General features: G+C 35.8%; 2 protein-coding genes and 1 long non-coding RNA gene across 7 annotated transcripts in view; 2 read left to right on the top strand and 1 right to left on the bottom strand.

Annotated features, from left to right (window-relative positions):
* Nucleotides 1-26,163, bottom strand: part of LOC106089717 (zinc finger MIZ domain-containing protein 2) — an 82,359-nt gene that overhangs the window by 41,739 nt on the left and 14,457 nt on the right. The window lies entirely within an intron of this gene.
* Nucleotides 1-26,163, top strand: part of LOC106089719 (uncharacterized) — a 51,448-nt gene that overhangs the window by 18,998 nt on the left and 6,287 nt on the right. The window lies entirely within an intron of this gene.
* Nucleotides 8,787-10,274, top strand: LOC131994229 (uncharacterized). Its single transcript, XM_059360823.1, has 2 exons — nucleotides 8,787-9,890; nucleotides 9,975-10,274. The coding sequence occupies exons 1-2, from the start codon at nucleotides 8,802-8,804 to the stop codon at nucleotides 10,125-10,127; spliced, it is 1,242 nt and encodes a 413-aa protein (XP_059216806.1). The 5' UTR covers nucleotides 8,787-8,801; the 3' UTR covers nucleotides 10,128-10,274.

Below are 26,163 nucleotides of genomic sequence, written 5' to 3'. Positions count from 1 at the left end.
ATTGTGGGTATTTTTATTTGTAAAGTGTACGTTTTTTTGTTTTTCTTGTTGGACACTCGTGTTTGTATTGTGACGTGTTGATCGTTGGCTGTTTGGATTGTTATTTAGCAAAACATATGGGTCAGCTAAATCAGCAAACAAAATCTGCTATTTTAAGTACGAAAATCTGCTGAAATTGTATACTTTTTTATGTTTGCATGTTACTTTAGACAAAAAAGATTATGAAAAGTATAAATTCAGTGGCGATTATTGATTATTATTGAGAAACACATTTGTATTTTATTTTTTCTTCTAACATGCCCTTCATAATTAAGCAGCAGTTATTTTCAGAAAACAAAAGACTTTTCAGCAGTCAGCCTGCTGCTCTGAAATTGCAGAACTACTGCTATAATATCAGCAAAATTAACTACTAAAATTAAGCAGACAGTGTTGTGAAATTTTATAGGAGCTATTGTAAAATATAAGCCTATTCGTCCATGGGTTTGGTTATACTTTAGCCATGTCGCGAAAATTTTGCTTGCCTAATTTTAAACGATTTGGAACAAAAATGTTGGTTTTAGAGCCAAAAAGTCGAAAATTGGGGGTACGTTAGTATGGGACCTACACGTAAAGTTGGACCGATATGGATCAAGGCCTGCAAAATGCGAATATATCGAATTCGCATTTTATTCGCCTAAGGTGTTTAATTTGGAGATCGATCTATGTGGTAGCTATATTAAAATATGGACTGGGATTAGTAAATTGTAAAAAATATTTCCAAATTTCAGCAAAATCGGACATTAAATAGGACTTTTAGGAGTTAAAGATTTCAAACCTGTACTCCAGTCTATACGGGGGCAATGAAGAGATACACTCTTATACTGCCCTTCCTCGAACGTAAACGCTTAATGGATAAAAAATACACATTAGTGCCAAATTCAGCTTCTATAAACATAGAACTATTTATGCATTTTACACTTAGAATGGCGTAGTTCCTTAAATGTTGCTTGAATATGCATAAACTATGGCACAAGTTTTTATTAACCATCTGAATGCATCTGCCGAAGTTAATCAAATCGATTAAACCATATGATGATATTAGCAAACTTTGGATTCCGTTTAAATGTTTAAATAACCATTAACTTTCAAAAATATATTTATGGCAACAAGAACAAACCAAAGAGCATAGGGGCTTGACTTTTTACTCTGATTCACAGAATCTCTATAATAATAGATAATCCATCAAACAATTTATAGTTTAAAAGCAAAAAATTTCCACAATCGATTGAATACTACACCCATAAAAAAAGTTTCAGAGCAAAAATACGGAAAATTGAGGGTACGTTAGCATGGTACCTACACGTAAAGTTGGAGAACGTGTTTCTGAATTCAATAACCACCTTCGGCTTTCGCAAATCTCTCAACAAGATGGCTGAATAGTTCAAATCTCACCTGTTCTGGGTGCCGGCCACAGAACATTGAAAAATTATGTGGCCAAATCTAAACTTGAAGAGGTCTACTGCTTTGCTGTCGCTGGCTAGAACGGCCGTCTCAGTCATTGTGACCGTCATGGCAGGTCACTGTCTGATCGAAAAACAGGCTGACAGACTGAAGGTAGCAAGTAATGACTTTTGCAGAAGCTGTGAGGACGTAGAGGAAGAAGAGGCCATAGTACATCTGCTGTGTGTGTGCCGCACTGGCAGTCAGAAGGACTTCCACTTTAGGTTCTCATTTTTTTTAAGAATTTGTCTGATTTAGCGGGTGTGAAGATTTGCAAGTTGTTCGGGGATCTGGATGGTTCATAGGTAGGAACTAGAAGGCATCTACCTTCTCCTGTTTCCGTGGTGTCACAATGGACTATAACGGCTAAGTGAGTCTGATGGCAGACTGCCACTTAAACCTAACCTAAACAACTATTTCATTTAAAAAATATATTTATCTCAATAAGAATAAACGGAAGAGCAATGAATGGTAGTAATTGAGAATAAAGTAAACAATTCTTACCTAGCAGCAACATAAGTAATGCATATCTTGTATCTCTGTGCAGCTTTCTTTTCGACTATTCGACTTCAAAATCGTTAACATTTTAATAATTGATCGACTTTTTTACGCAAAAAACGTATAGGAGATTCGCGGAACAATGTTCCAGAAGAGTCGTGTTGAGGGAAAACCTCCTCACGACGGGGAAATCGTCTACGAATCTTAAACGAGCTCGCCCGAGTTACGACACCCACCTTATTGTCTCCACCAAAACCAGTTACGACACCCACCTTATTATCTCCACCAAAACCACCGAGAACGTTAACCTATTGATTTAGGTCATAATTAACGCTGAATAACCAATAAATATATTTGTCTCATATAACCAATATCATTGTTAGCAATAAGAACACCAACTAATTAATAAGAAATTGTTTTGTAACTTTTATTGTATAATTCCAAGAAATCTAGCTTTTACTTTAATCATCATTTATTATATTGTAACTTAGTTTTCTTTAAGATTTAAAATGAAAAATAAAAATTATTCTTTGTTCAGACTTCAAATTGCAAAGAGTTATTTTTTTTTTTTTAACCACGGAGGTTCCACCATCCTTATCTGGCGCAGTCGGCAGTTCAGTGGACAATCTCGTTGTCCCTTGGAGGAAACACGAAAACACACATCAAGCCAACAACGAGATAGTGGGTATCAACCCTTTATCCACTGGAACCTAGGAGGACACAACAAATCACAACATGACGAAATCAACAAGGAGAACGAGCATCACTAACTTCCTGATCGGGCTTATGTAAGTGTTTGTGTGTGTGTGGAAAAGAAAATAATAATAAAAAAAAAAAAAAAAAAAAAAAAAAAAAAAAATAAATAAAAATGGAACTAAGATTATTTTAAGTAAATTAAGAAAAATATAATATCAAAAAAAAAAAAAAAAAAAAAAAAAAAAAAAAAATCGGAATAGTTGTGAAAAACTCTAAAGAAACATCTTTACCTTTTAAACGCAATTTGAAGGTTAATTTTTTTTTCTGTACCAACCTTTAGAACAGTGTCGAAGGTATATCGACAAAACAAAAAAAAAAAAAAAAAAAAAGAAAAAGAAGAATTTGTGTGGTCAGACCGAGAAGTGAAAGTCGATCCTTGTCATAGACCTTGAATGATCATCATTGGCTTATTCGACAGGAGTACAGAAGGAATATCTGTATAGTGGCACCCACTACTCAATAGTCCACAAATTTCTTCTATTAGATAGAAGAAGAGATAGACAAAATATAAGTTTTTTTTTCCCCTCTCTCTCGAATATATATAAGCGAACAAATTGTGAAATCAAGAAATATCGGTACTTATGCCCGACAAAAAGAATCAGAAACAGAAACTTCGATTTATCCCTTATAAATTGAGAAAATTTACTAGCCTAACCTCCATCGCCGGAAGAGACAGTGAATCCCTCGCAGAGGATCCGGACGAAGGTATTGACAAAAGTAACCAGACCCTCACAAATTCTAACAGTACTATTGACGGAGGTGATTTGACCACTTTTGAAGGTAGCTCGTGTTCCATTTTAGATCAAATGAATCAATCGACGCAACCAACTCAAGGCCCGGCAACCAATCAGGTCGAGATTTTCAACTCACTGAGAATCCCCGACGCGATTAAGGATTTGCCTAAATTCGACGGAAACCAAAAACTCCTGTACGAATTCCTCAATAACGTTGAGGAGATCCTATTATATATACGTGGCACGGACAACACTCCGTATGGCCAGATTTTACTAAGGGCCATACGAAACAAAATTGAGGGACAGGCCAATGAGGTCCTCAATATGTACGGAACTCCACTCATTTGGGATGACATAAAGAATAACCTCATACTTCACTACTCAGACAAACGGACTGAGACATCCCTAATAAGAGACTTACACAATGTCAGGCAGTATAATAAGGCTATCGAGCCATTCTACGGAGAGATTATAGAAATTCAATCTTCTCTTTGTAATAACATACTTATTCATGAAAAAGACCCTGGAGTAATAAACGCAAAGAAATCCCTCTATTCCGAGATGTGTTTAAACTCTTTCCTTAGTGGCCTAAATGAACCACTTGGATCTAGGGTAAGAGCGATGCAACCGCGTTCACTGGCTGAGGCATTATCTTGTTGTGTCAAGGAGCAGAATATATCATACCAGAGGGCACCACAGACAAATAGGGTCGGATACCATACACAGTACAGACCGTATGAGAACCGTTTTCAACAGAACAGGAATCGCAATCAGAATTGGCAACGAAATCAGGATTACGGGAATACTAGACACTTGCCTCCAGTGGACAAGCGACCCCAATCAAACCAGTTCGACCGAAATTTCACCCCTCAGGTCCATTTTAATAGAAACAGGAATCAGTATCTTCCAAACAGCTCGAGATACCAACCTTATGAGCCCAGGCATTTGAACCACGACTTACCAAGAATAAAAGCGAGTCCTAGCCAACAGACTAGATTTAATCCAAATCTGAATTTCCATGAGACAACCACATCCAACAATTATCGGCAGCTAGATAAGTACCTAGACAACGACCCAAACAATTTCGTAGAAAATCAAAACTTACACCGACGGCAGGAATTTATCAACAACGGGCACAATAATAACGAGCCAACCAATATTGAGGACGCTGGAAATTTTTTCAGATCAGCCTCCAACAGCCAATTGGTTACATAAATCCAACTAAACACCCGTCGACCTTACCATACGTTTCCATCCTTCTACCTTGCGGCAAACCTTTGAAATTTCTCCTAGACACGGGAGCATCCTCTTCTTTTATAAACCCCGAATATGTCTCGCCAAAGGAACAAATTCAGTGCGACCCCGTAACTATTACTACTGTCTTTAAAAGTTACCAAATAGATAAACAGGTAGACCTGCCAATATTTCCAGAGTTCAACCAAACAGGATCCCTTAAATTCCTCATTTTTAGATTTCATAATTTCTTCGACGGACTTTTGGGCATGGATGCACTTCTTTTACTCAAAGCCAAAATTGACCTTGCGAATAGAACCTTAATTACCGGAAACGCTGTCAACAATATCAGTTTCAAGACAAATCAATCTACCGAAATTAAAGAAATTCAAGCTAAATCTAAAACCCTGATAAAATTGCCTATCAATGAGCAGAATGGCACTGTCTACATTAATCCCATTGAATTAGCACCAAAGCTTTTCGTTAGCTCTGGTCTGTACAATGTCGAGAACGGGTACAGCTCTATCGAAATAACAAACTTATCTGACGGAGACCAGATATTTATGTTAGACGCCCCATTGGTGGCGAGACGGTATGACGAGACCGACTTTATAGAACTGAATAATTTCAACTTGGCAATTAGTAATGATGGCGAGGACGAACTCGATCATCCTTCCGGACCTCACCTGAACGACTTATTGAGAACAAGTCACCTTAATAGCGAAGAACGAAAGAAACTCTTAAAAGTATGTACAGAATACAGTGACCTTATTTATAGGGAAGGGGAGCCACTTTCGTTTACAAGTAAAATAAGACACAAGATAGTCACTAGTGATGATATCCCCATATACACGAAGTCGTACAGATACCCATACGTGCACAAGCAGGAGATTCAGACTCAGATAAATAAGATGTTAGAACAAGGGATTATTCAACATAGCTACTCACCCTGGAGCTCTCCAATCTGGATAGTCCCTAAGAAGATAGACATCCATGGTAATAGGAAATGGAGATTGGTGATAGACTATAGAAAAGTCAACGACAAGACTATATCTGACAGATATCCAATACCAAATATAAATGAGATATTGGATAAACTGGGCAGATGCATGTACTTCACCACCCTTGATCTAGCTAGCGGTTTCCACCAGATTGAGATGGACCCTAGACATATTCAGAAAACGGCATTTACCGTGGAAAATGGGCACTATGAGTTTACTAGAATGCCTTTCGGGCTAAAAAATGCCCCAAGCACTTTCCAACGGGTAATGGACAATATCCTAAAAGATCTCATAGGGAAGGTATGCCTTGTATACCTAGATGATATAATCATATATTCCACTTCACTACAAGAACACCTGGAGGGTATAACGCAGGTATTCAGAAGACTTAGGGAAGCCAATTTTAAGATCCAAATGGATAAATGTGAGTTTCTTAGAAAGGAGATCTCCTTCCTGGGGCACATTATAAATTCTGAAGGTATAAAACCCAATCCGGCGAAGATCGATGCCATAAAAAATTTTCCATTACCTAAGACACGTACGGAAATTAAGGCATTCCTTGGACTCGTGGGTTACTATCGCAAATTTATTAAAGATTTGGCCAAACTCACTAAACCACTCACCCAATGCCTGAAAAAGGGAGCAACCATCCAGATAGACCAGAAGTATAGCGAGGCATTTGAGACATGTAAAAATTTACTGATGAACAATCCCATCCTTCAGCATCCCGACTTTACTAAACCCTTCATTCTCACAACAGACGCTAGCAATATTGCATTGGGAGCTGTTTTGTCACAGGGTAATATAGGTAGAGACAAGCCAATTTGTTTCGCGAGCCGCACCCTCTCACAGAGCGAATGCAATTATTCGACAATAGAAAGGGAATTACTGGCAATAGTTTGGGCAGTGAAGTATTTCCGCCCGTACCTTTTTGGAAGAAAGTTCAAAATTTTTACAGATCACAGACCCCTCACCTGGGTAATGAACCTGAAAGAACCAAACTCCAAATTGATTAGATGGCGACTAAAATTGGAGGAATACGACTATGAGATTGTCTATAAAAAAGGGAAGCTTAACACGAACGCTGATGCTCTTAGTCGAGTAAAGATAAATGAACCATTGGAAGAAAATAGACAAGAACTTTTCAACAACACAAGCACAATTCATAGCGCGGACGAAAATTTGAATGACGGTATTCCCATTTCAGAGAGACCTTTAAATGAATTCAACCTACAGGTGATTTTCGAAAGGGATCGCACAGGGTCACCCATGACCATAGAGAACATTTTTAGGAATAGACAGAGGAGAATTTTGCGTAGAGAGCAGTTCAACGAAGGAATCATGCTAGACATATTTAAGGAATACTTTCCCCCCAATAAGCAGACGGCTATTTACACGAATGATGAAATCTTTGCAATAGTACAGTTGACTTATTCCAAATATTTTTCACAAGCTAAGACATTCCGTCTCATTAGGTGTACCGAAATTCTTGAGGACATAATGACTGAGGAGAAACAAGAGGAAATAATTCGCGACTACCACGAACGATCGAATCATAGAGGCATAAATGAGACATTGTCTCACCTTAAGAGGAAATATTATTTCTTAAATATGAAAGATAAGATCACCAAAACACTGAACCATTGCGAGAAGTGTAAGACCTTTAAATATGATAGGAATCCCCCAAAACTGAAATTTTTAGTTCCAGAAACACCATTAAAACCCCTGGAAATACTTCATATCGATCTCTACAGTATTAACAATAATCAAATACTGACTGTCATAGACAAATGTTCCAAATTTGCTTGCGGATACGCACTTAGTTGCAGGAATAGTATTACGGTTCTTAAAGCATTCAAGAATTTTATTAGTTCCTTTGGTATACCCAAAATGGTTGTCTGTGACCAAGGCTCCGAATTCGTTGCAAACATCTTCAAAGATTTCTGCAGACAATTCCAAATAGAATTACACTTTACATCTTTCCAACAGACTAGCAGTAATTCACCTGTAGAAAGGTTACACTCCACACTTACTGAAATATACAGACTAATACTATCTAAGAGAAAGGAAAAGGGATTCTCAACAGAACACGAGGAAATACTGTCTGAAACATTGATAACGTACAATAACGCTATTCATTCCACGACCAAACACACACCCTACGAGTTATTTTTTGGACGACCATACAAATTCATGAAGACATTAAATTTTTCAAACGAACATGACTATTTAACGAAACTAAATACTTTCCTTGACGAACTATACCCCGAAATTCAAAAACATGTCCGAGACACAACAAAGACAAGAATCGAAAACCTGAATGATTCTAGAGAGGATCCTGAAGACGTCACTGATGGCCAAATCGTTTTCAGGAAAGAATCAAGAAGAAACAAATTGACGCCTAGATATTCAAAGCAAACAGTTGAAAAAGATGGCAAATTTACCATTCTTACTAAAGGGCAAAAGAAATTACATAAATGTAGATTAAGGAAACAACATAAAAAATAAAAAAAAAAAAAAAAAAAAAAAAAAAAAAAAAAAATAAATAAATAAATAAATAAAAACTAAAATTTTAATTGTATCAAGAATTATTATAGCCTTTGCAAAAAGAAAAAGAAATGTCCTATACTATTACTACATGTTTAGTACATAAATAAACAAATAAACAATAATTCAGTAAATTAATATGAATATATACTAGGGATAGAACATTGACCAGAACTACCCTCACGCTCTTCTCACACAAACTAACACTAATCTTTCACTTTTAGAATTCCTTCAATTCAGGCACAAATAATCGAGGTACACAACTTGCCAACACACCAAAGCATTTTACCACTGCGTTTAGGCCCCGCAAGATTCGTCACAAATCTCAACAGCTTTATTCACATCATTAATCTTGAAAACTACAAAACAAACATTGACGTTATAGAATACAATCTTGACCTTTTCGAGAAACATATATTTGAACCTAACATCGTAAGAATAACTAAGCTAAAACTTGCAGAATTAAAGACCAAGTTTTTAGCATTATACCCAATTAAAAGACAGAGAAGAGGGCTAATAAATGGACTAGGTGATTAAATTCATAACGGGTAACATGGATGACCAAGACGCTAGAACAATAAATCAACAGATAGAAAACATTTACTCAAACCTAAACAACGTTACATATACACTTTCACACGAACATTCAATCAACTTTAAAATGATTGAAAGATTCAATAACATAACATCCCACATAAATAACGAACAGCACACAATAGAAAGATACATGTTGAGCACAACTAATAAAATAAAACAGGAAGAGGACATACTATTACAAACACAATACCTCAACCAGATAAACTACAATATCGACCTTCTAACACACCACTTAACAAACATAGCTGAGGCAGTAGTTCTGTCAAAACTAAATATAATTTCAAGATTCCTCCTCAGCCCGGAAGAACTCGAAAACATAGAAGTCAAATTAAAACAAAAAAATATTGAAGTCAGATCTATCGAAAATATTTATGAAATGCTAGGCATGCAAGCCTACTACAATGAAACAAATATCATTTTTAATATTCTTGTACCGAATGTCTCTGAAGAAGACTATTTTCTATACCACATAATTCCTTTACCAATAAACATAACTAAGTTAATAATAACAGAACCATATATATTGTTTAATGAAAATTCCACACACCATCACAAAACACTTTGCCCATCGATCGAAGGAACATATTATTGCGGTATACCGATCCGACAGGAAGAAACCAAATACTCGTTATGTATTGGAAACTTAATAAACAATAAAGAAGCAAATTGCCCAATTAGTGACGTTGGAAAAAGGGAATCGATCACACAAGTGGAACAAAACCTAATACTTTTTATACACTCACCAGAGACACTAATAAATTCTACTTGCAGTATCAAAACTCTCACAGTAAAAGACACAGCCCTTGTGCGTTTCCAGAACTGTGACGTCTCAATAAATGGTATAACATACCACGATGATACCGATGCATATTGGGATCAACTCCACATACCCCCGTTACCAAACAGCAACATTTCCGTAAACTCCACAATCGAAATACTTAGTCTTCAAAAACTCGAGGATTTCAACTTTCTAACCAACAACAGAATTAGCAACCTGGAAATAACCACTACAACAGTTCACTCAGTCACAACAACAACAACATTAGTATGCACAATAGTAGTCATTACCATACTCATCATTGTCATTAAACGAAAAAATACGTACAAACACCACTTTCCACCTCCACAGCCTATCACTCCGACCACAACATCTTCATTGTGGCCGTCGCTCTATCTTAAGGGGGGAGGAGTTACGACACCCACCTTATTGTCTCCACCAAAACCAGTTACGACACCCACCTTATTATCTCCACCAAAACCACCGAGAACGTTAACCTATTGATTTAGGTCATAATTAACGCTGAATAACCAATAAATATATTTGTCTCATATAACCAATATCATTGTTAGCAATAAGAACACCAACTAATTAATAAGAAATTGTTTTGTAACTTTTATTGTATAATTCCAAGAAATCTAGCTTTTACTTTAATCATCATTTATTATATTGTAACTTAGTTTTCTTTAAGATTTAAAATGAAAAATAAAAATTATTCTTTGTTCAGACTTCAAATTGCAAAGAGTTATTTTTTTTTTTTTAACCACGGAGGTTCCACCATCCTTATCTCCCGCGATCATAACCTTCATCTAGAAGGTTAATTGGTGATCGAAAATGTTTGTAGGGTATGTTAATAGACGCACACACACCCATTCGAGTATTTACGTTCACGCACATGAAGGTACAGCAATCGCCAATCGTAAAAACAAATATTGTAACACAACCCTTGTGAGATCGCAAAGCAACGAGATTCATCACTCCATCTGAAGGCTAATGGCAGTTTTGCAAAATGGCTAAAGAATGAACCTAGAAATAGTAAGTCAAATCTTTTAATGCCAATACGGGTGACGAAAAGTGGTGGCTTTGAGCACAAATATATGAAATACATTTTTATTTAAGGGTTGCTATGAAATTCAATTTTCAATGCTTCGCGGCATCCAAGATTGGAAAATCTCAACGGTGAGGATGGGCATTTAACGTCATCATTAAACGAAGGTTAACAACATTAAGCGTGCAGTTCACAATCAGTGTTGCCACTCAAGAAAATTATTTCCTACCAAAATGTAATAAAAATCCTACCAAACCAGACCAAAAATGTTCTACAAGCCAAAAATGTTTATATTTTTAGCCACCGCCGAAGAGTTGACCATTTTGAACACATCAAATTACATTATATACTTTTTAAACTCTACAAAATACTACATTGTCGTTATTCATAGAGGATATAGACATATCCGTTCGTCTGTTTGTTGGAATCACTCACAGCCTTAAGTTAAAAAATGGTCTACATCTCGATATAAAACCCTTTATACTGATCTCCCGATGAGAAATCTTAAGTCGTATTTCTAGCCCAATTTCAATGAACAACCGTGCCGAGTTTGGATAAAGCGATCTCCCAATTTTACTACCCATTTGCGCCGTCTCACTGAGTTGAATAGACCATGAGTATGAACCAGATTTGGCCATTTTTGTGTGCAGCTGCCACATATGTCTGTTTTCCGACGGAAGGCATTGAACGCATAAAACCCACATTTTCCACCCAGATTTACAAAATCTAGAAGAGATCCCTTAACAGTCATACCCTTTTTCCGGAAAATTGAATCAGTGAGACCCCTTATAACAGCAACATCCATCGTTTTATTCTGCACTCCTAACGAGTAGTACACAGAAACGACATGAAGTGAATTAGTTTTGAGTTATTCCCGGCGATTTTTTTTAGTAATTTACTATGTTGGAAAATCCTCCCAAAAATTTAGATCAGCCTACCAACCTACCAAGAGGATAAAAACCTACCAATTTCGGTAGGAACCTACCAAAAACGGCAACACTGTTCACAATTATGACGAAATCGTCGAAACGTGAAGCGCATGCTTAGGTGGCTAAGCATAATAATCGATGATTACCACATTAAAACTTAGGTCGGATACACAGAAAAAATATATACCTAAATTTGACCGATTAAACATGGTATTGACTTATAAAAAAGTTGTTAAATAACACCTTAATTGATTTAATAATACGTTAAACATATTTTTAATTGCACGAATTCAATTGTTATTTAATAATACAAATTATGAGTATCTATTTCTGCGATCTGTTGTGTCCTCTTTCATACAAATGTAATGAGAATGAGTCAAATATATGTCTAGATTCTAGTGGCGTGGGTAGACAAAAAAATCAATAAAAAAGATATATTCCAATCGAAACAAATTGGAGGACATTGTAGAAGGTAGACGTGGTATTTATAAATATCATTTTATTTTAATATGTTGTTATCCCCATAGTGACTATATTGGCTTGGAAAACGATGCTGATGACGGAAGATAACAAATGCAGTATTCGGTGGATCTAGATTTATTACGATTCACTTCAAATTGAACCATGTTTTTAATTTTTTCTGTGTATTTTGTTTGTGAATTCCACTTGTTAAAATCAAAATTTGAAACACAGCTGCTTTTGTTGGAACACAACAAAATTTTCGACTTTCCTGTAACCAATTAATTTGAACTTTAAAGCCTCAAAGTACACTGAAAAAATGTTAGTCACAATTTCACAGTTTCGAGCCAAGATTAGCAAACTTTATTTAAGAATGACCAATTTTCCAACTTTTAAGGAAACATTCACTTTAGTGAAAACATTTTCCTTCATATTAAGGATTTTTTCATTTTAAATGGTAGGTTAATAAATCCTTAACTAAGAGTCTTGTCGTTAAAGACAAAAATCTAAAATGAGGGTCAAAGTATCGTTTAAAGTTAGGAAATTGACTTTGGGACCAGACAACAGTGAAACGTAGTTAAAGACGCAAAATAGCTTTAAAAATAGGAGCGTCTGTAAATGTTCATTTTTTTGGGCTAAGATGCAAAGTTAAAAAACAGAATTTTGCAAAATATAATATTTAATTGGTCAGTCTCCTATAAAGTAAAATAAGAATTAAGCAGCGATCAAAATTTAAAACGTCAGTTAGTAAGCAGGAAATTAAATTTAAAGATTATATCTTTGTTTTAAAGTTTTGGTTCTTTGGCTCGTTTTCATTTGCTAAAATCCTACCAATAAAAAATTTTGAATTCTGGGGCAAAACTGCACTTTATAGGGCGCACCTCCAATTTTGCTGAATTTTGGTGTGTAGATGCAGGTTGACCCCAGGAACACGAATCCGAAGTTTTTTTTTTTGGGGGGCAAAGGTCCCTGGGCCTCCCTAGAGTTCAAAAACCCACCTTGGGGGTATCAACAACATTTCTAAAAATTGGACTCGGGAAGGACCATGGGGTTTGGAGAATTTTGCACCTTGTTAACGAAGGCAATATGGGTATCAAATGATACCCAAAGACATTGCAAGAATTTTTTGAAAATGAAAAAAATCGGAGGTGCGCCCTTTAAAGTGCAGTTTTCGAAATTTTGGGGCAAATATTTTTTGAATTGGCCTCGGGAAGGACCACGGGGTTTGGAGAAGTTTGCACCTTGTTAACGAAGGCAATATAGGTATCAAATGATACCAAAAAAATTGGAAGATTATTTTGAAAATGAAAGAAATCGGGGGTGCGCCCTTTAAAGTGCAGTTTTCCCAATTTTGGGGCAAGTTTTTTTTCAGTGTACAAATTTGTTATCAACAACCTTTAGCTTTGGAAGTCAACATAGAACTTTAAAATTGCAACAACAACAACAGTATTCATTAGCAAAACAAAACCACTATCACCTATTTGTCGTTCTAAACATTTGTTAGATAAAATTTACGTACGTATGTATGTGTATTTCTTTTAACCAAATATTCTAAAATAAGTTTCAAGAAACATAACAAAAAAAATTTTGCCTGCCGGAGGATTCCAAACTGGGTTTGCAAATCCTTCAGTGGCATGTGGGCCCGTTTTGGTGCGTAACAAAATTTGTTGAAAGTGCACGATTGATATGTATATGGATCGACTCAGAATCATTTTCTGATTCGATTTAGCTATGTCCGTCTGTTTGTCTGTCTATGTTAATTTGTGTACAAAGTAAAGGTTCGTCCGATGGTGTTGAAATGTGGTACAGACATCTTTTTTGGCCAAGAGATGAAGCCTATTAAAAGTGGAAAAAATCGGTTCATATATGGATATCGGTTCAGAAGGGATTTTCTTGTGACTCTCGACACTACTGGGATATTTTCTGGAAATCGCTTCAGATTTAGCTCTCATATATATATATATATATATATATATATATATATATCGCCCGGTTCTCACTCCTACAGCCACCGCAAGCGCATCTATGACCAACTGTGCCAAAATTTTTTACAACGCATTCTTCGACAACTACCACAATATATAAGAAGTTTGCTCGAAATCGGTTCAGATTTAGATGTTGCTCCCATAGATATGTTAGTCCGATTTTGAGAAATATTGCAATAAAATATGTTAATCGATTCCCTCGAAATTTGGTAGCAAGGACTTCCTTATGACTCTTAAAGTTACTGGTGAATTTCTTAGAAATCGTTTCAAATTTAGTATTGCTCCCATAGTTATTACAGTTTGAACATATTTGCTAGAATTTTGATTGTTGAATAACCCATCTGAAAACATGCGCCAAGGTCCATCAAAATTGGTTCATAATTAAATATAGCTCCCACTTTGTATTTAAATGGTAGGTGAAGGGTATTATTCAGTCGGCACCGCCCAACTTTGCCTTTCCTTACTGGTTTTCTTCTCAAATTTGATTCGATGCATTTTATTTGGTTTCGCTGCAGGCAATTTTTTTACTTTTAATCTTTGACTGGGTTTTGTCGTGTCACCGCGACAAAAGGCTTGTTTAGCTTGTTTAGCTTAAATATTGACGCCATTATAAACAATTTTTTTTTTTAATTTAATAAAATATTTTCACACGATTTGTGTGCGTAAAACGTGTTTAAGTATTCGACAGCGGTGAAAATGGAAACGTATGGTAATCGACAATTAAAGGATTTGCTTTACTTATTAATTTTTTGTTTACAGACATAAATATCTTACAAGTGGTTATTTTGTCTACTCAAAAAATGCCAAAGTATAGAAAATTAGAAAGAAATGTAGTATGTTAATTTCCTTTAAAATTTTTTAAAGTACTTTTGACATTTTTAACTTATCTTTATCTAAAAACTGCAGAAAACGTTTGCTGTTTCAGCAAACATTACTCATATCCCGTTTTCGAAAGAGTTTCTGTTGTTGGAGAAAACATTATGCTATTTTTACGATTTTTTTTTTTTTTGATAAAGCTGTTAGAAACGTACAATTTGTTGGTCCTAGATTTTCTAATACACCGTGTGTAGATACTCCGGTTAAGGTATTAATAAAGTTGAGAGTTATCGCCACTGAGAAATGCATTGCAGTCACTGGAGAGGAGTGACACCACAACACACTTCAAGAGTCGCCCAAGTGCGAATAGGGCACAAGCGTGTGCACTGGAAAAATTCGAAAAACTCAATGAAATCTATTGAAGTAGGTTTGATTATTCGTTTGCTTGCCACAACAACCCCGCTTTAACTTATATTGTTTTCCAAACGCAAACCTGATTTTTCGAGAATGCATGCGTGTATGTATGCTCCTGTGTACTTGTATGTATGTACGAACGTCGTTTATTGAATAGTAGTACTACGTCCTACCATCCCTCCAGCCACGCAGTCACTTTCCATTCATCCATGCATCTATCCACACACGCGACCATGAAGAACTGTTTACCCTTAAAATTACAAATGCCTCATCAGCGCATAAAATGCGTCATATTTTCGTCTGGGACAGACGTGAATCGATGGAATGAGGGACGATGGCGGTTTCTGGTGTTGTTTGTTGTTTGTTGATGTTCGATGTTGGGAGTTTTATTTGGTGAATGAGTTTGGGTTGCATGCGATTCCGACGCTGAGTTCCCGTGAGAAATTTGAAAGGAAGTTCCATAAGCGCTGTTTTGTTTCGGGGTTCTTAAAGTTTTTCTTCTCTCAATAGCGACGGGAAGTTGTCTGCCAACACTTCGCAAACTGTTTTGGAGTGATGTGAAGACGTTTCTGTTGACACTGGTTGTGATGGTGGTGGCTCTTTCAATGTGGATGCCTTCTAATGTCACGGTCGTTGGTGGTTGAAGTTCAGTTTCATGGTTTCATCGAAAATTCTTGACAGTGGATCGATAGATGTATTCTAGCGCAAAGATTAACACATTTAAACAATGAAATTGAGGCTTTGGGGTTCCCCTCTTACCCAGCAATGGAACACTCCAACTAACAAATTTTCCACCTATGAGTAGGTATAAAGGGTTTCCCATGGTTCTCCCGATCGCCAGCTCATATTTCATAGTACATACAAAGACGCGTACACATCTGCATGAATTCGAGAAGAAAGTTCATTCATTATTGAAGAGCCCTATAGCGTTTAATACTTGAAGGTAATACTTTGCTAATCAGGCAAGTTGAAGCTGTACTTTAAATACCCCTCACCGTGGGTGTGCTAAGCAGAACTTATCAGATAGGTGTGTCCACAATCGATAAGGGTATCAAGAGGTTAAATGGCACTGAAAGGCAAATTTGCCCACGAACATTCAATTCTAGAACACCGGAGTTACAATTCTCATATGAGTGAGTGTTTGAGCTCAATAATAAGACACCACTTTTTTATAGCTGAGTCGGAATGGCGTACTGTGGGGAATTGGACCTCAAGAGTGTCATTATATTCAAAAGTGACATTTCAAACCATAACAAAATATTTAGCACCATTCAAAAAGGTATAAAAATCTCTCTCATATTGCGGAAAAATATGGTGTTATGTTACATAACCTATATACTTTTTTGGTTTTTCAAACTTAAATTATTTCGTATAATTTTTTTAAATTTTTTTCGAAAAAATTACCTTTAAACTTTAAATCTATATGTTCCTGGCGTTGAACAAATTTTCAAAATTTTAATTGTTATGTTACATAACCTAATTGCAGTAGTTTCGTCAATATATACACTTTTGGTTTTTTAATCTAAAATGATTTCGTATAATTTTTGTGCAATTTTTTCGAAAAAACTTCAAGACATATGACCTTTAAACTTTAAATCTATCTGTTTCAGGCGTTGAAATAATTTTCAAAATTTTGCTACAATGGAAACCATAATTTTACACATCGTAAAATAATAAATTTTTGGCGAACTTAAAATTTTTGTTTTTTTTTTAGAAAACATGGAGATATAGTTGACTATCAAAATAAATTAAGCTTCGAATCTGTTTTCTAATTCAGGGAATCCTCGACTATGTGTTCAAAACAGCTTTGCCCGTCTATATCCCATTTGAATTTTTTGACTTTTTATACCCACCATCATGGGATGGGGGTTTACTTATCCAGTCATTCCGTTTGTAAAACCTCGAAATATTGTTCTAAGACCCCATAAAGTATATATATTCTTGATCGTCTCGACATTCTGAGTCGATCCATTTGAATTTTTTGAATTTTTATACCCACCACCATGGGATGGGAGTATACGAATCCAGACATTCCGTTTGTATCACCTCGAAATATTGATCTAAGACCCCATAAAGTATATATATTTTTGATCGTCTCGACATTCTGAGTCGATCTAGCCAGTTCGTCCGTCCGTCTGTCGAAATCACGATCGCGTTCGAACGCGTAAAGCTGCTAACCGTTTGAAAATTTATTATTGATGTAGGTCGTTGGGGATTGCAAAATGGGCCATATCGGTGCAGATTTGGATATAGCTCTCATATAAACCGCTCTCCCGGTTTGACTTCTCAAGCCCCTGGAAGATGCAATTTTTGTCCGATTTGGCTTAATTCTTGCAGATAGTGTTCTGCTATGGCTTCCAACAACTGAGCCAAGTATTATCTAAATCGGTCAATAACCTAATTTGACATATTTATCCCCTGGAAGCCGTAATTTTTATCTGATTTGGCGGTAATTTTGCACGACGTGTTTTGACGTCCAATAAATGTGCCAAGTACGCTTTAAATCGGTCAATAACCTGATATAGCTCCCATATAAACCGATCTCCCGATTTGACTTGAAATTTATCACGTATTTTCCTCAATTATCACGTATTTTCCTCAATTACCGATATCTGTGGTATATTTCAGCTCAATTGATTGTTAAATTGTTTAAAATTATTAAAATCTTTAAAACTATTTAAATCTGAAAAATATCCAAATTTGAGCCGTTTTTATACCCTCCAAGATGTTATGGAGCTATATTATTGGGTTGCCCAAAAAGTAATTGCGGATTTTTTTAAAAGAATGTAAATTCATTTTTAATAAAACTTAGAACGAACTTTAATCAAATATACTTTTTTTTACACTTTTTTTTCTAAAGCAAGCTAAAAGTAACAGCTAATAACTGACAGAAGAAAGAATGCAATTACAGAGTCACAAGCTTTGAAAAAATTTGTCAACGCCGACTAAACGAAAAATCTGCAATTACTTTTTGGGCAACCCAATAATTTCATCATTCCGTTTATAATACATCGATATATTGATCTGAGACACAAGAAAGTATATATGTTCTTGATCGTCTTAACATTCCTAGTCCATTTAGTAAAGCAAGCTAAAAGTAACAGCTGATAACTGACAGAAGAAAGAATGCAATTACAGAGTCACAAGCTTTGAAAAAATTTGTCAACGCCGACTAAACGAAAAATCTGCAATTACTTTTTGGGAAACCCAATAATTTCATCATTCCGTTTATAATACATCGATATATTGATCTGAGACACAAGAAAGTATATATGTATGTTCTTGATCGTCTTAACATTCCTAGTCCATTTAGCCATGTCCGTCCGTCTGTCTGTCTGTCGAAAGCCCGCTCACTTTTGAAGGAGTAAAGCTAGGTGCTTGAAGTTTTGCATAAATACTTCTTATTAGTGCAGGACGGTTTGGATTGTAAATGGGCCAAATCGTTCAATGTTTTGGTATAGCTGCCATATAATCCGATATCCTATCTTGACTTTTTGAGCCTCTAATTCTTATCCGATTAGTCTGAAATTTTGTATCCAGTGTTTTATTTTGAATACCAATATCTCTGTCAAGTATGATTCAAATCGGCTCATAACCTGATATAGTTACCATATAATCCGATCTCCAATCTTTGCTTCGTGAGCCCCTAAAGGCCAGAGTTATTATCCGATTTGGCTGAAAATTTGCATGAAATATTTTGGTTTGAGCATCAACAACTGCGCCAAGTATGGTCCAATATAAACCGATCTTCTGATTATAATTATTGATCCTCTAAAGGGAACCCCAATCGGTCCACAACCTGATATAGCTCCCATATAAAAGATCTCCCATGGCCTGTCTAGGATTTATGAATGGGCAAATGCTAATGGTTAATCCCCTGAAGTCCAAGTGCATGGTTATTAAGAAATGGGTTTCACGTTACTATTGTGACCTCGTTGCTGTTGTTACTAATGAAAGATTGGAGATCGTTGCTCGTGCAAAAAACTTGGCGGTGACATTCAACAGTACCTTGTCATGGACAGATCATATAAGTACTGCTGTTGGTCAATGGTATTCTAGGCTTCGCTCGCTTTCGGCCACTCAACAATTTACTGTTCTTTGGGAGAGAATACTGTTGGCGAAGTCCTATATTGTACATGGCCTGATCTACGGTTGTCAACTATTTGCTAACTGCTATTCCAAAGCAGTCGGAAGACCGACACGTTCTACAAAAGCGTAGTATGGGCTTCATCGCCGTGACTACACATTCCAGTACTCGAAATGTTTGGATGGTTATTCATTTCGCGACGTGTTGCTCATGCGGTCTTTCACCTTTTTACATCTTATTTATTGAGAGAATTGGATTTGCAAGGTCAAACAGAAAGAAATTGATACCAATGATACACCGCGACTTAGTACCTCAATGGCATATATTTACATTCGCCGTTCAGCTTTGGAACTCTTTTCCGCATGACTTTGAAACCATCAGTAACGCTGTGAAATTCAAAGGTGGATTACCAAACCACTTTAAGGATGTTTGATGAAATAAGAGCTCGTCTTAATCAAAAATCCAATTTTTTATATTAAATTTTTGTACGTATCACACGATGTATACATGTTCAGAGTTGCTATCTTTTCAGTTACATATGACAATACATATCGTGTGATAGCAACTTAAACACTTTGAATAATGTAAATATCTTCTACATTTACATCATGCGAAATCATCGAAAAGACTTTTAAAAAGAGCGAACTGAGGGTTGTCTCTGCTGGCAATTACAAACAAAATTTTTCGACATAATACGTTTTTGCGTAACATCTGCGACATTTAAGTACGCTGCTTAGTTGTAATGAAAAAGTGAATGTTGAATTTCGGGCAAGGAACCTGTCTTCCACCATCCAACGTTAAGAGGTAAGACTGTTGTACTGTACACATAGACATTTACCAAACACATACATTGTTGCTTATGGAGAAGACACAAAAAAGAATAAACAAAACAAACAGCTCAGTTCAGTTGGGTTGGATGATAAGTGAAGACAGAAAGGTTACGATGAATTGCGCCGTCCGCCTAGAAAGACCACGCCGAACTCACACAAATGAGATGCTGGCGACAAATGAGTAGTAGGTGCCAGGGATGAAATATTCAGTACTTTGCCGTTTCGAGAAGTACAAACGAACTCCCCCAATCGATTTAGTACCAATAAGTACCGTCAACAATATTGACGTTATGTGTCTTGACACGTCTAAATAATTTCGTGGAAATAAGTTTTATTTTTCGCCCTATACCATAGAATGGTATTCTACTGGTAACACCTTTAAATGTTGGTCAAAGACCCTTTAAATATTTTAATACATACTTTAATTATCTCCTTGATCATCATTTTAAGTCGATCAAATTTCTATAGAATACTTCTTAATTATCTGGGTTCTATACAATTATAAATTAGCCAAATCGTTGCGTGATTAGTTTAAGCTCCCATATCAAGTGAACTCCCGATTTGACGGTCTACAACTTGATATATCTCCCATATAAACCGATCTCCAGATTTGATTTCTTTAGCCTTCATTCATATATTTTGTTGTGACTTTCATCCACCACGAAAAGTATAATCCAAATAGGTCCGTGAGGTAATATGGCTATCAAAGAGTAACGTGCTGCAGTTTTCTTGAAAATACTGTTACATTTTCACTGTAGGCATTTTACTTCCAATTGAAACACAGTTCGTTTACAATTACGTTACTCCACATTGATTTAGTGATCTACTTATATGGAACTCACTAACTGCTGGTTATTCTTACGTTTACAATGCGCTTTCTCAAGTAAGACTGACTCCAGTTACGTATTGCCACTGCCTTATATACCTCTTGCTGGCCGCACCGATGTTTCGAGAAAACCCGTCGCGAGAAATATCATTTTGATATCTGCTTAAGCTGACCAGAAACAAGAATGACAACAAAGAACAATAAACAAATTCTAGGAAATACTAGAAACCATAGTTCTGTTCTCGTACTTTTCCAATAGAAATTTGTAGGAGAGTACAACCTTTACCATCTTTTGCTATATATTTGAATTAAACAGCTGCTTTTTATATAACAGCTGTTCGATGCTGCAAATTTCTGCTGGAATAAAAAATTTACATGTCTCAATTACCAAACTCAAAATTTTGCTCGCTCTCACGCACACTGTCGCACTTTTCTCTACGCGAACGACTTTTAGTAACAATTTGCAATAAATTGAAGCGAAATTTTTATTGACGCAGCGACATGTCGCTATTTTCAGACATTTTGCTCATAGAACTCATAGAGCAAAAGAGGTTAGCATGTTCGCCTATGACGCTGAACGCCTGGGTTCGAATCCTGCGAGACCATCAGAAAAAATTTCAGCGGTGGTTTTCCCCTCCTATTGTTGGCAACATTTGTGAGGTACTATGCCATGTAAAACTTCTCTCCAAAGAGGTGTCGCACTGCGGCACGCCGTTCGGACTCGGCTATTAAAAGGAGGCCACTTATCATTGAGCTTAAACTTGAATCGGACTGCACTCATTGATATGTGAGAAGTTTGCCCCTGTGCCTTAGTGAAATGTTCATGGGCAAAATTTGCATTTTTACTCAGTACCACTTCTGCGGAATATGTCCGCAATTTCATTGTCGCTATCTTTTATACCCTACACCACTACTGTAGTACAGGGTATTATAACTTAGTGCATTTGTTTGTAACACCCAAAAGGAAGAGAGATAGATCCATTGATAATTCAATTTAGCTATGTTCGTCTGTCTGTCTGTCCATGTTAGTTTGTGTACAAGTTACAGGTCGCAATTTTCATGCGACCGTCTATTGAAAGTGGAAAAAATCGGTTCGGATTTGGATATAGCTCCCATATATACGTTCGTCCGATTTGCGGTAATACTGCAATATAATATTCATTTGTTAACCGATTCTCTCGAAATTTGGCAGGAACTATTTTCTTATGACTCTCGACAATACTGGTGAATTTCATAGAAACCGGTTCAGATTTGGATATAGCTGCCATATATATATTCGTTTGATTTGCAGTAATAATACCATAAAATGGTCATTTGTTAAGCGATTATCTTGAAATTTGGTAAGAAGAATTTTCTCTTGACCCCCGGCATTACTGGTGAATTTCATAGAAAATGGTGCAGATTTAGATATAGCTCTCATATATATATCGCCCGATTTTCACTCCTAGAGCCACTGCAAGCACATTCTTTGACCAATCTTCCCAAAATTTTGTACAACGCTTTCCTCGACGACTTCCACAATATCCGTAAAGTTTGGTCAAAATCGGTTCAGATTTAGATATAGATCCCATATATATGTTCGTCCGATTTTGAGATATATTGCAATAAAGTGCTTATTTGTAAAGCGGTTCTCTCGAAATTTGGCAGGAAGGATTTTCTTAAGGCTCTTAATATTACTGGTGAATTTCATAAAAATCGGTCCAGATTTAGATATAGCTGCCATATACGTATATCGTCCGATTTTCATTCCTAGAACCATTGTAAGCGCATTTATTGACCAATCATGCTGAAATTGTGCACATCGCTATCCTCGATATCTAAAAACTTTGGTCGAAATCGATTTAGATTTAGATGTAGCTACCATATATATGTTCGTCAGATTTTGGGTAATTTGTTGCCATTTGTCAACCAAAGTTAAACATTTTGAGCCTATTTGCTTTGCTCTAAATTTGATACGGGGATTTTAATAACCCATCTGAAAACATCCACTGAGGTGCATCAAATTGATTCAGAATTAGATATAGCTCCCACTTTGTATTTATAGGGTAGGTGTAGGGTATTATAAAGTCGGCACCGCCCGGCTTTTGCCTTTACTTACTGGTTTTAAATTGCTTTTTGACAGTTGTTCGGGCGAAAGCCGAAGTCAGTACTAGGCTTTACCAAGGGGAACAACCAAAATTAATTGACAACCAATGCAATTGAGTGAAATGCTTTTTCTTCATTTATATTGGTATGAATACTTGACAACTTCGTCTATAGTCGCTTATTCAATGGACCGCTAATTCATTTTATGCTAGGAGTAATGAAACTTTCCAAGAATTTTCATGGAAACAACAACAAAAACAAAATAGGTACTTGGTATGCTGAAATACTCGTCATTTGTTCCAAAAATGAAAAAGTAAAGATCCAGATTCTGGAAGGAAAACAAATATGCGGGTACCGATACAGACAATTCTTGGTGTTTATAAATAGGTTTACAATACGAAAAGAACAAAACAATAAATGGTAGAGGAGATGAATGGAGCGTAACCATAGGAACACCCCCACCCAGGGTACTTAAAAAAAGACAAGATCTTGTGAGGGGTTACTATTCATTCTTGCTTGTGCCCTGCTACCCCTCCCCCCCCCCCACACACACACACACTTCCGTTGTAACGTACGTACCAGACATCGTTTCCCTTTGCCATCTGTCTGTAGATACATACATACATACATACATATGTACCATGAGGCAACTAACAAATACACATTGGGACGAAAACAGAGATCGATTGAAAATTACCACGTTACATGGCGTTTTAATAGCTCAGTAATGCTGCATCACTTGTAGTGTTGCGACTTCTGACGCTAGGTAGCATCTAGGCATCGCACAATTCAGAACAGACGACACCTAGCAAACGAAATGTATAGTCGGGCATAAGCACATACATACGTACATTCATCAATAATATGCGTTGATATTTATATGCACACAAACACACACAAACAGTTGTTTAAGGCTGCCCGACTGTAGAATCTACAGTGTAGATGCCTATCTGCCTAGCCGAGATGTTGTTAATCGTCACATCATGGTCTCGACAAACCTGAGATCAATGAATTCTTTACAACAAGCACCAATACATGTCTATGCGTGAGTGTGAGTGCGAAGATACGTATGTACATACAAACGTGCATAGATTTTTTAACGAGAATGACATACTCGACCATTCTCGACGAGTTTGTTTTTATTCAGCATGTAACAAAATTATTTTTTTCGTGGTGCAACCTTTTCCTGCCGTTTGGTTTAGTTTTAATTGTACGCTTACATACATAATAACGGGGATTTTTTAGCTATTATCTTTTTTTTTGGCAACACCGGTTTAAACAGCTCACACACGTTTAGTGTTTTGTTTCACTGTGAAACATCTTCTGTTTGGTCATTTAGCGCATTTAGCTAACAAAAGAGGATTTCAATGACTTTGACATAAAATTGCATGTGCTGTCATAAGTAGTATCACTATAAATTAATAGAAACTATCAAATGCAACGAGACACTGAAACGGTTTCCAGAATTCTCACTTTAAGAATTTTAGAAAAAATTTTGTTTGATTTTTTCGATATAAAAAACTACTGGTTTGCCCTTAAAATATGGCTTTATTGTACTTTTTTCCAAATTGTATTAAGATACCTCTTTCCTAACTATACGCAAAAAAATAATTCATTAACCTAAACAGCATTTCGACAAGTAAAATTCTTTTGTGAAAGACGTTGAGACTTGTTAACAATAAAATTGCCAGATCTTTCATGCAAAAATCTGTGACGAATACAAATATGCCCAAATAATACCATTTAGTACTATTCTTTCATCAAATATACATTTTTGTAAGTATCTATTCAAATGGATAAATCACTTAAATTAATTTTGCAACATGAGAAATATGTAGTTCAAAAATTTTCATGATTTATATGGATTATGCGGTACAAAAATTTAAAACCAACCATTTGTTAAAGTTGCTATTATGTTCCTCAAGCAAAGCGTTAAATGATGAGTTTTTGTTTTCCCACATACGGATTTTTATCACGCTAAATATTTTCAATCCAGTCTGGCGCCAATTGGTGCGAATTATTATACCCTACACCATTAATGTGCTACACATTTTTTAGAATAATTTTTCCCGTCATGTTTTGTGGAATAATTGGCTTGTCGGCAATTTTTATATCCCATAAAATCAAACAGAATAATTTCTCAAAATTCTTAGGTGTGAGATTTCTAGAGTTCTTTTTGGTGTCCTGCTGCATTTGATGGTTTCTGTATCAAAAAAAAAAAAAATAATTACATAGGAGCTTAGGAGATAAAAGGATTTTTTCAAAAAATTTTAAAATTCAAAATATTTAAAAAAATTAATACGTCAATACAAATTCTCTAAATTATGAATATAGAAAATTTCATCGAAATCGAACAACGGAACCGAGGGTCATGCGTAATGGTTTATAATGTTGTCTTTAAAAATATGTATTGAAATTTATCTATAGAAAATTTTTTAGAAAAACGTTGTTTGTGACATATAAGCATAATAAAACACCTTTAAAAAAATTTTAGCTTTAAAACTCGAGATTAGGTTGCCTTTATAGAGTTTTTCACTGAAATTTAGTCATTAAATTTTAGTCTTTAGACAAAATTTTATAGATTTTTTTTATTAAAACTTTGTCTTTAGAAAAAATTTAACTAAAAAGTCTTTACAAAAAATGTTAACGAAATTTTTTCTTTAAACAAATAATTTCCGCCCGGGCTGAAGTTTTGTCATTAGAGAATGCCGAAATTTCGCTTTTATTGTCATTTTAAAAAATGTTACTGAAATTTTTTATTCAAAATTAATACAATTTAAATATTTCTTTATGCAAAATCATTTGAAGGGGGACTCGGGCCCGATGTATATATACCTCCCGATTTTCACTTTTGGGGCTATTACTAGCGCATTTATCAAGCGATCTTCTCAAAATTTTGCACATCGATTCCCTCTATGACCCCTACAATATGTACCGATTTTGTACGAAATTGTACATTTAAAATTTAATTAAATTTTAGCTTCGACGATTTGATTTGCGTACACAATGTGTTAGAGGGTATCAAAAGGTTGGCCATGCCCGACTTAAGCCCGTCCTAACT

This window comes from Stomoxys calcitrans, chromosome 1, assembly GCF_963082655.1.
Source record: "Stomoxys calcitrans chromosome 1, idStoCalc2.1, whole genome shotgun sequence".
NCBI classification, from domain to species: Eukaryota; Metazoa; Arthropoda; class Insecta; order Diptera; family Muscidae; genus Stomoxys; species Stomoxys calcitrans.
Note: the sequence above shows the minus strand (reverse complement) of the source record. Positions and strands in the feature narration are given on the sequence as shown.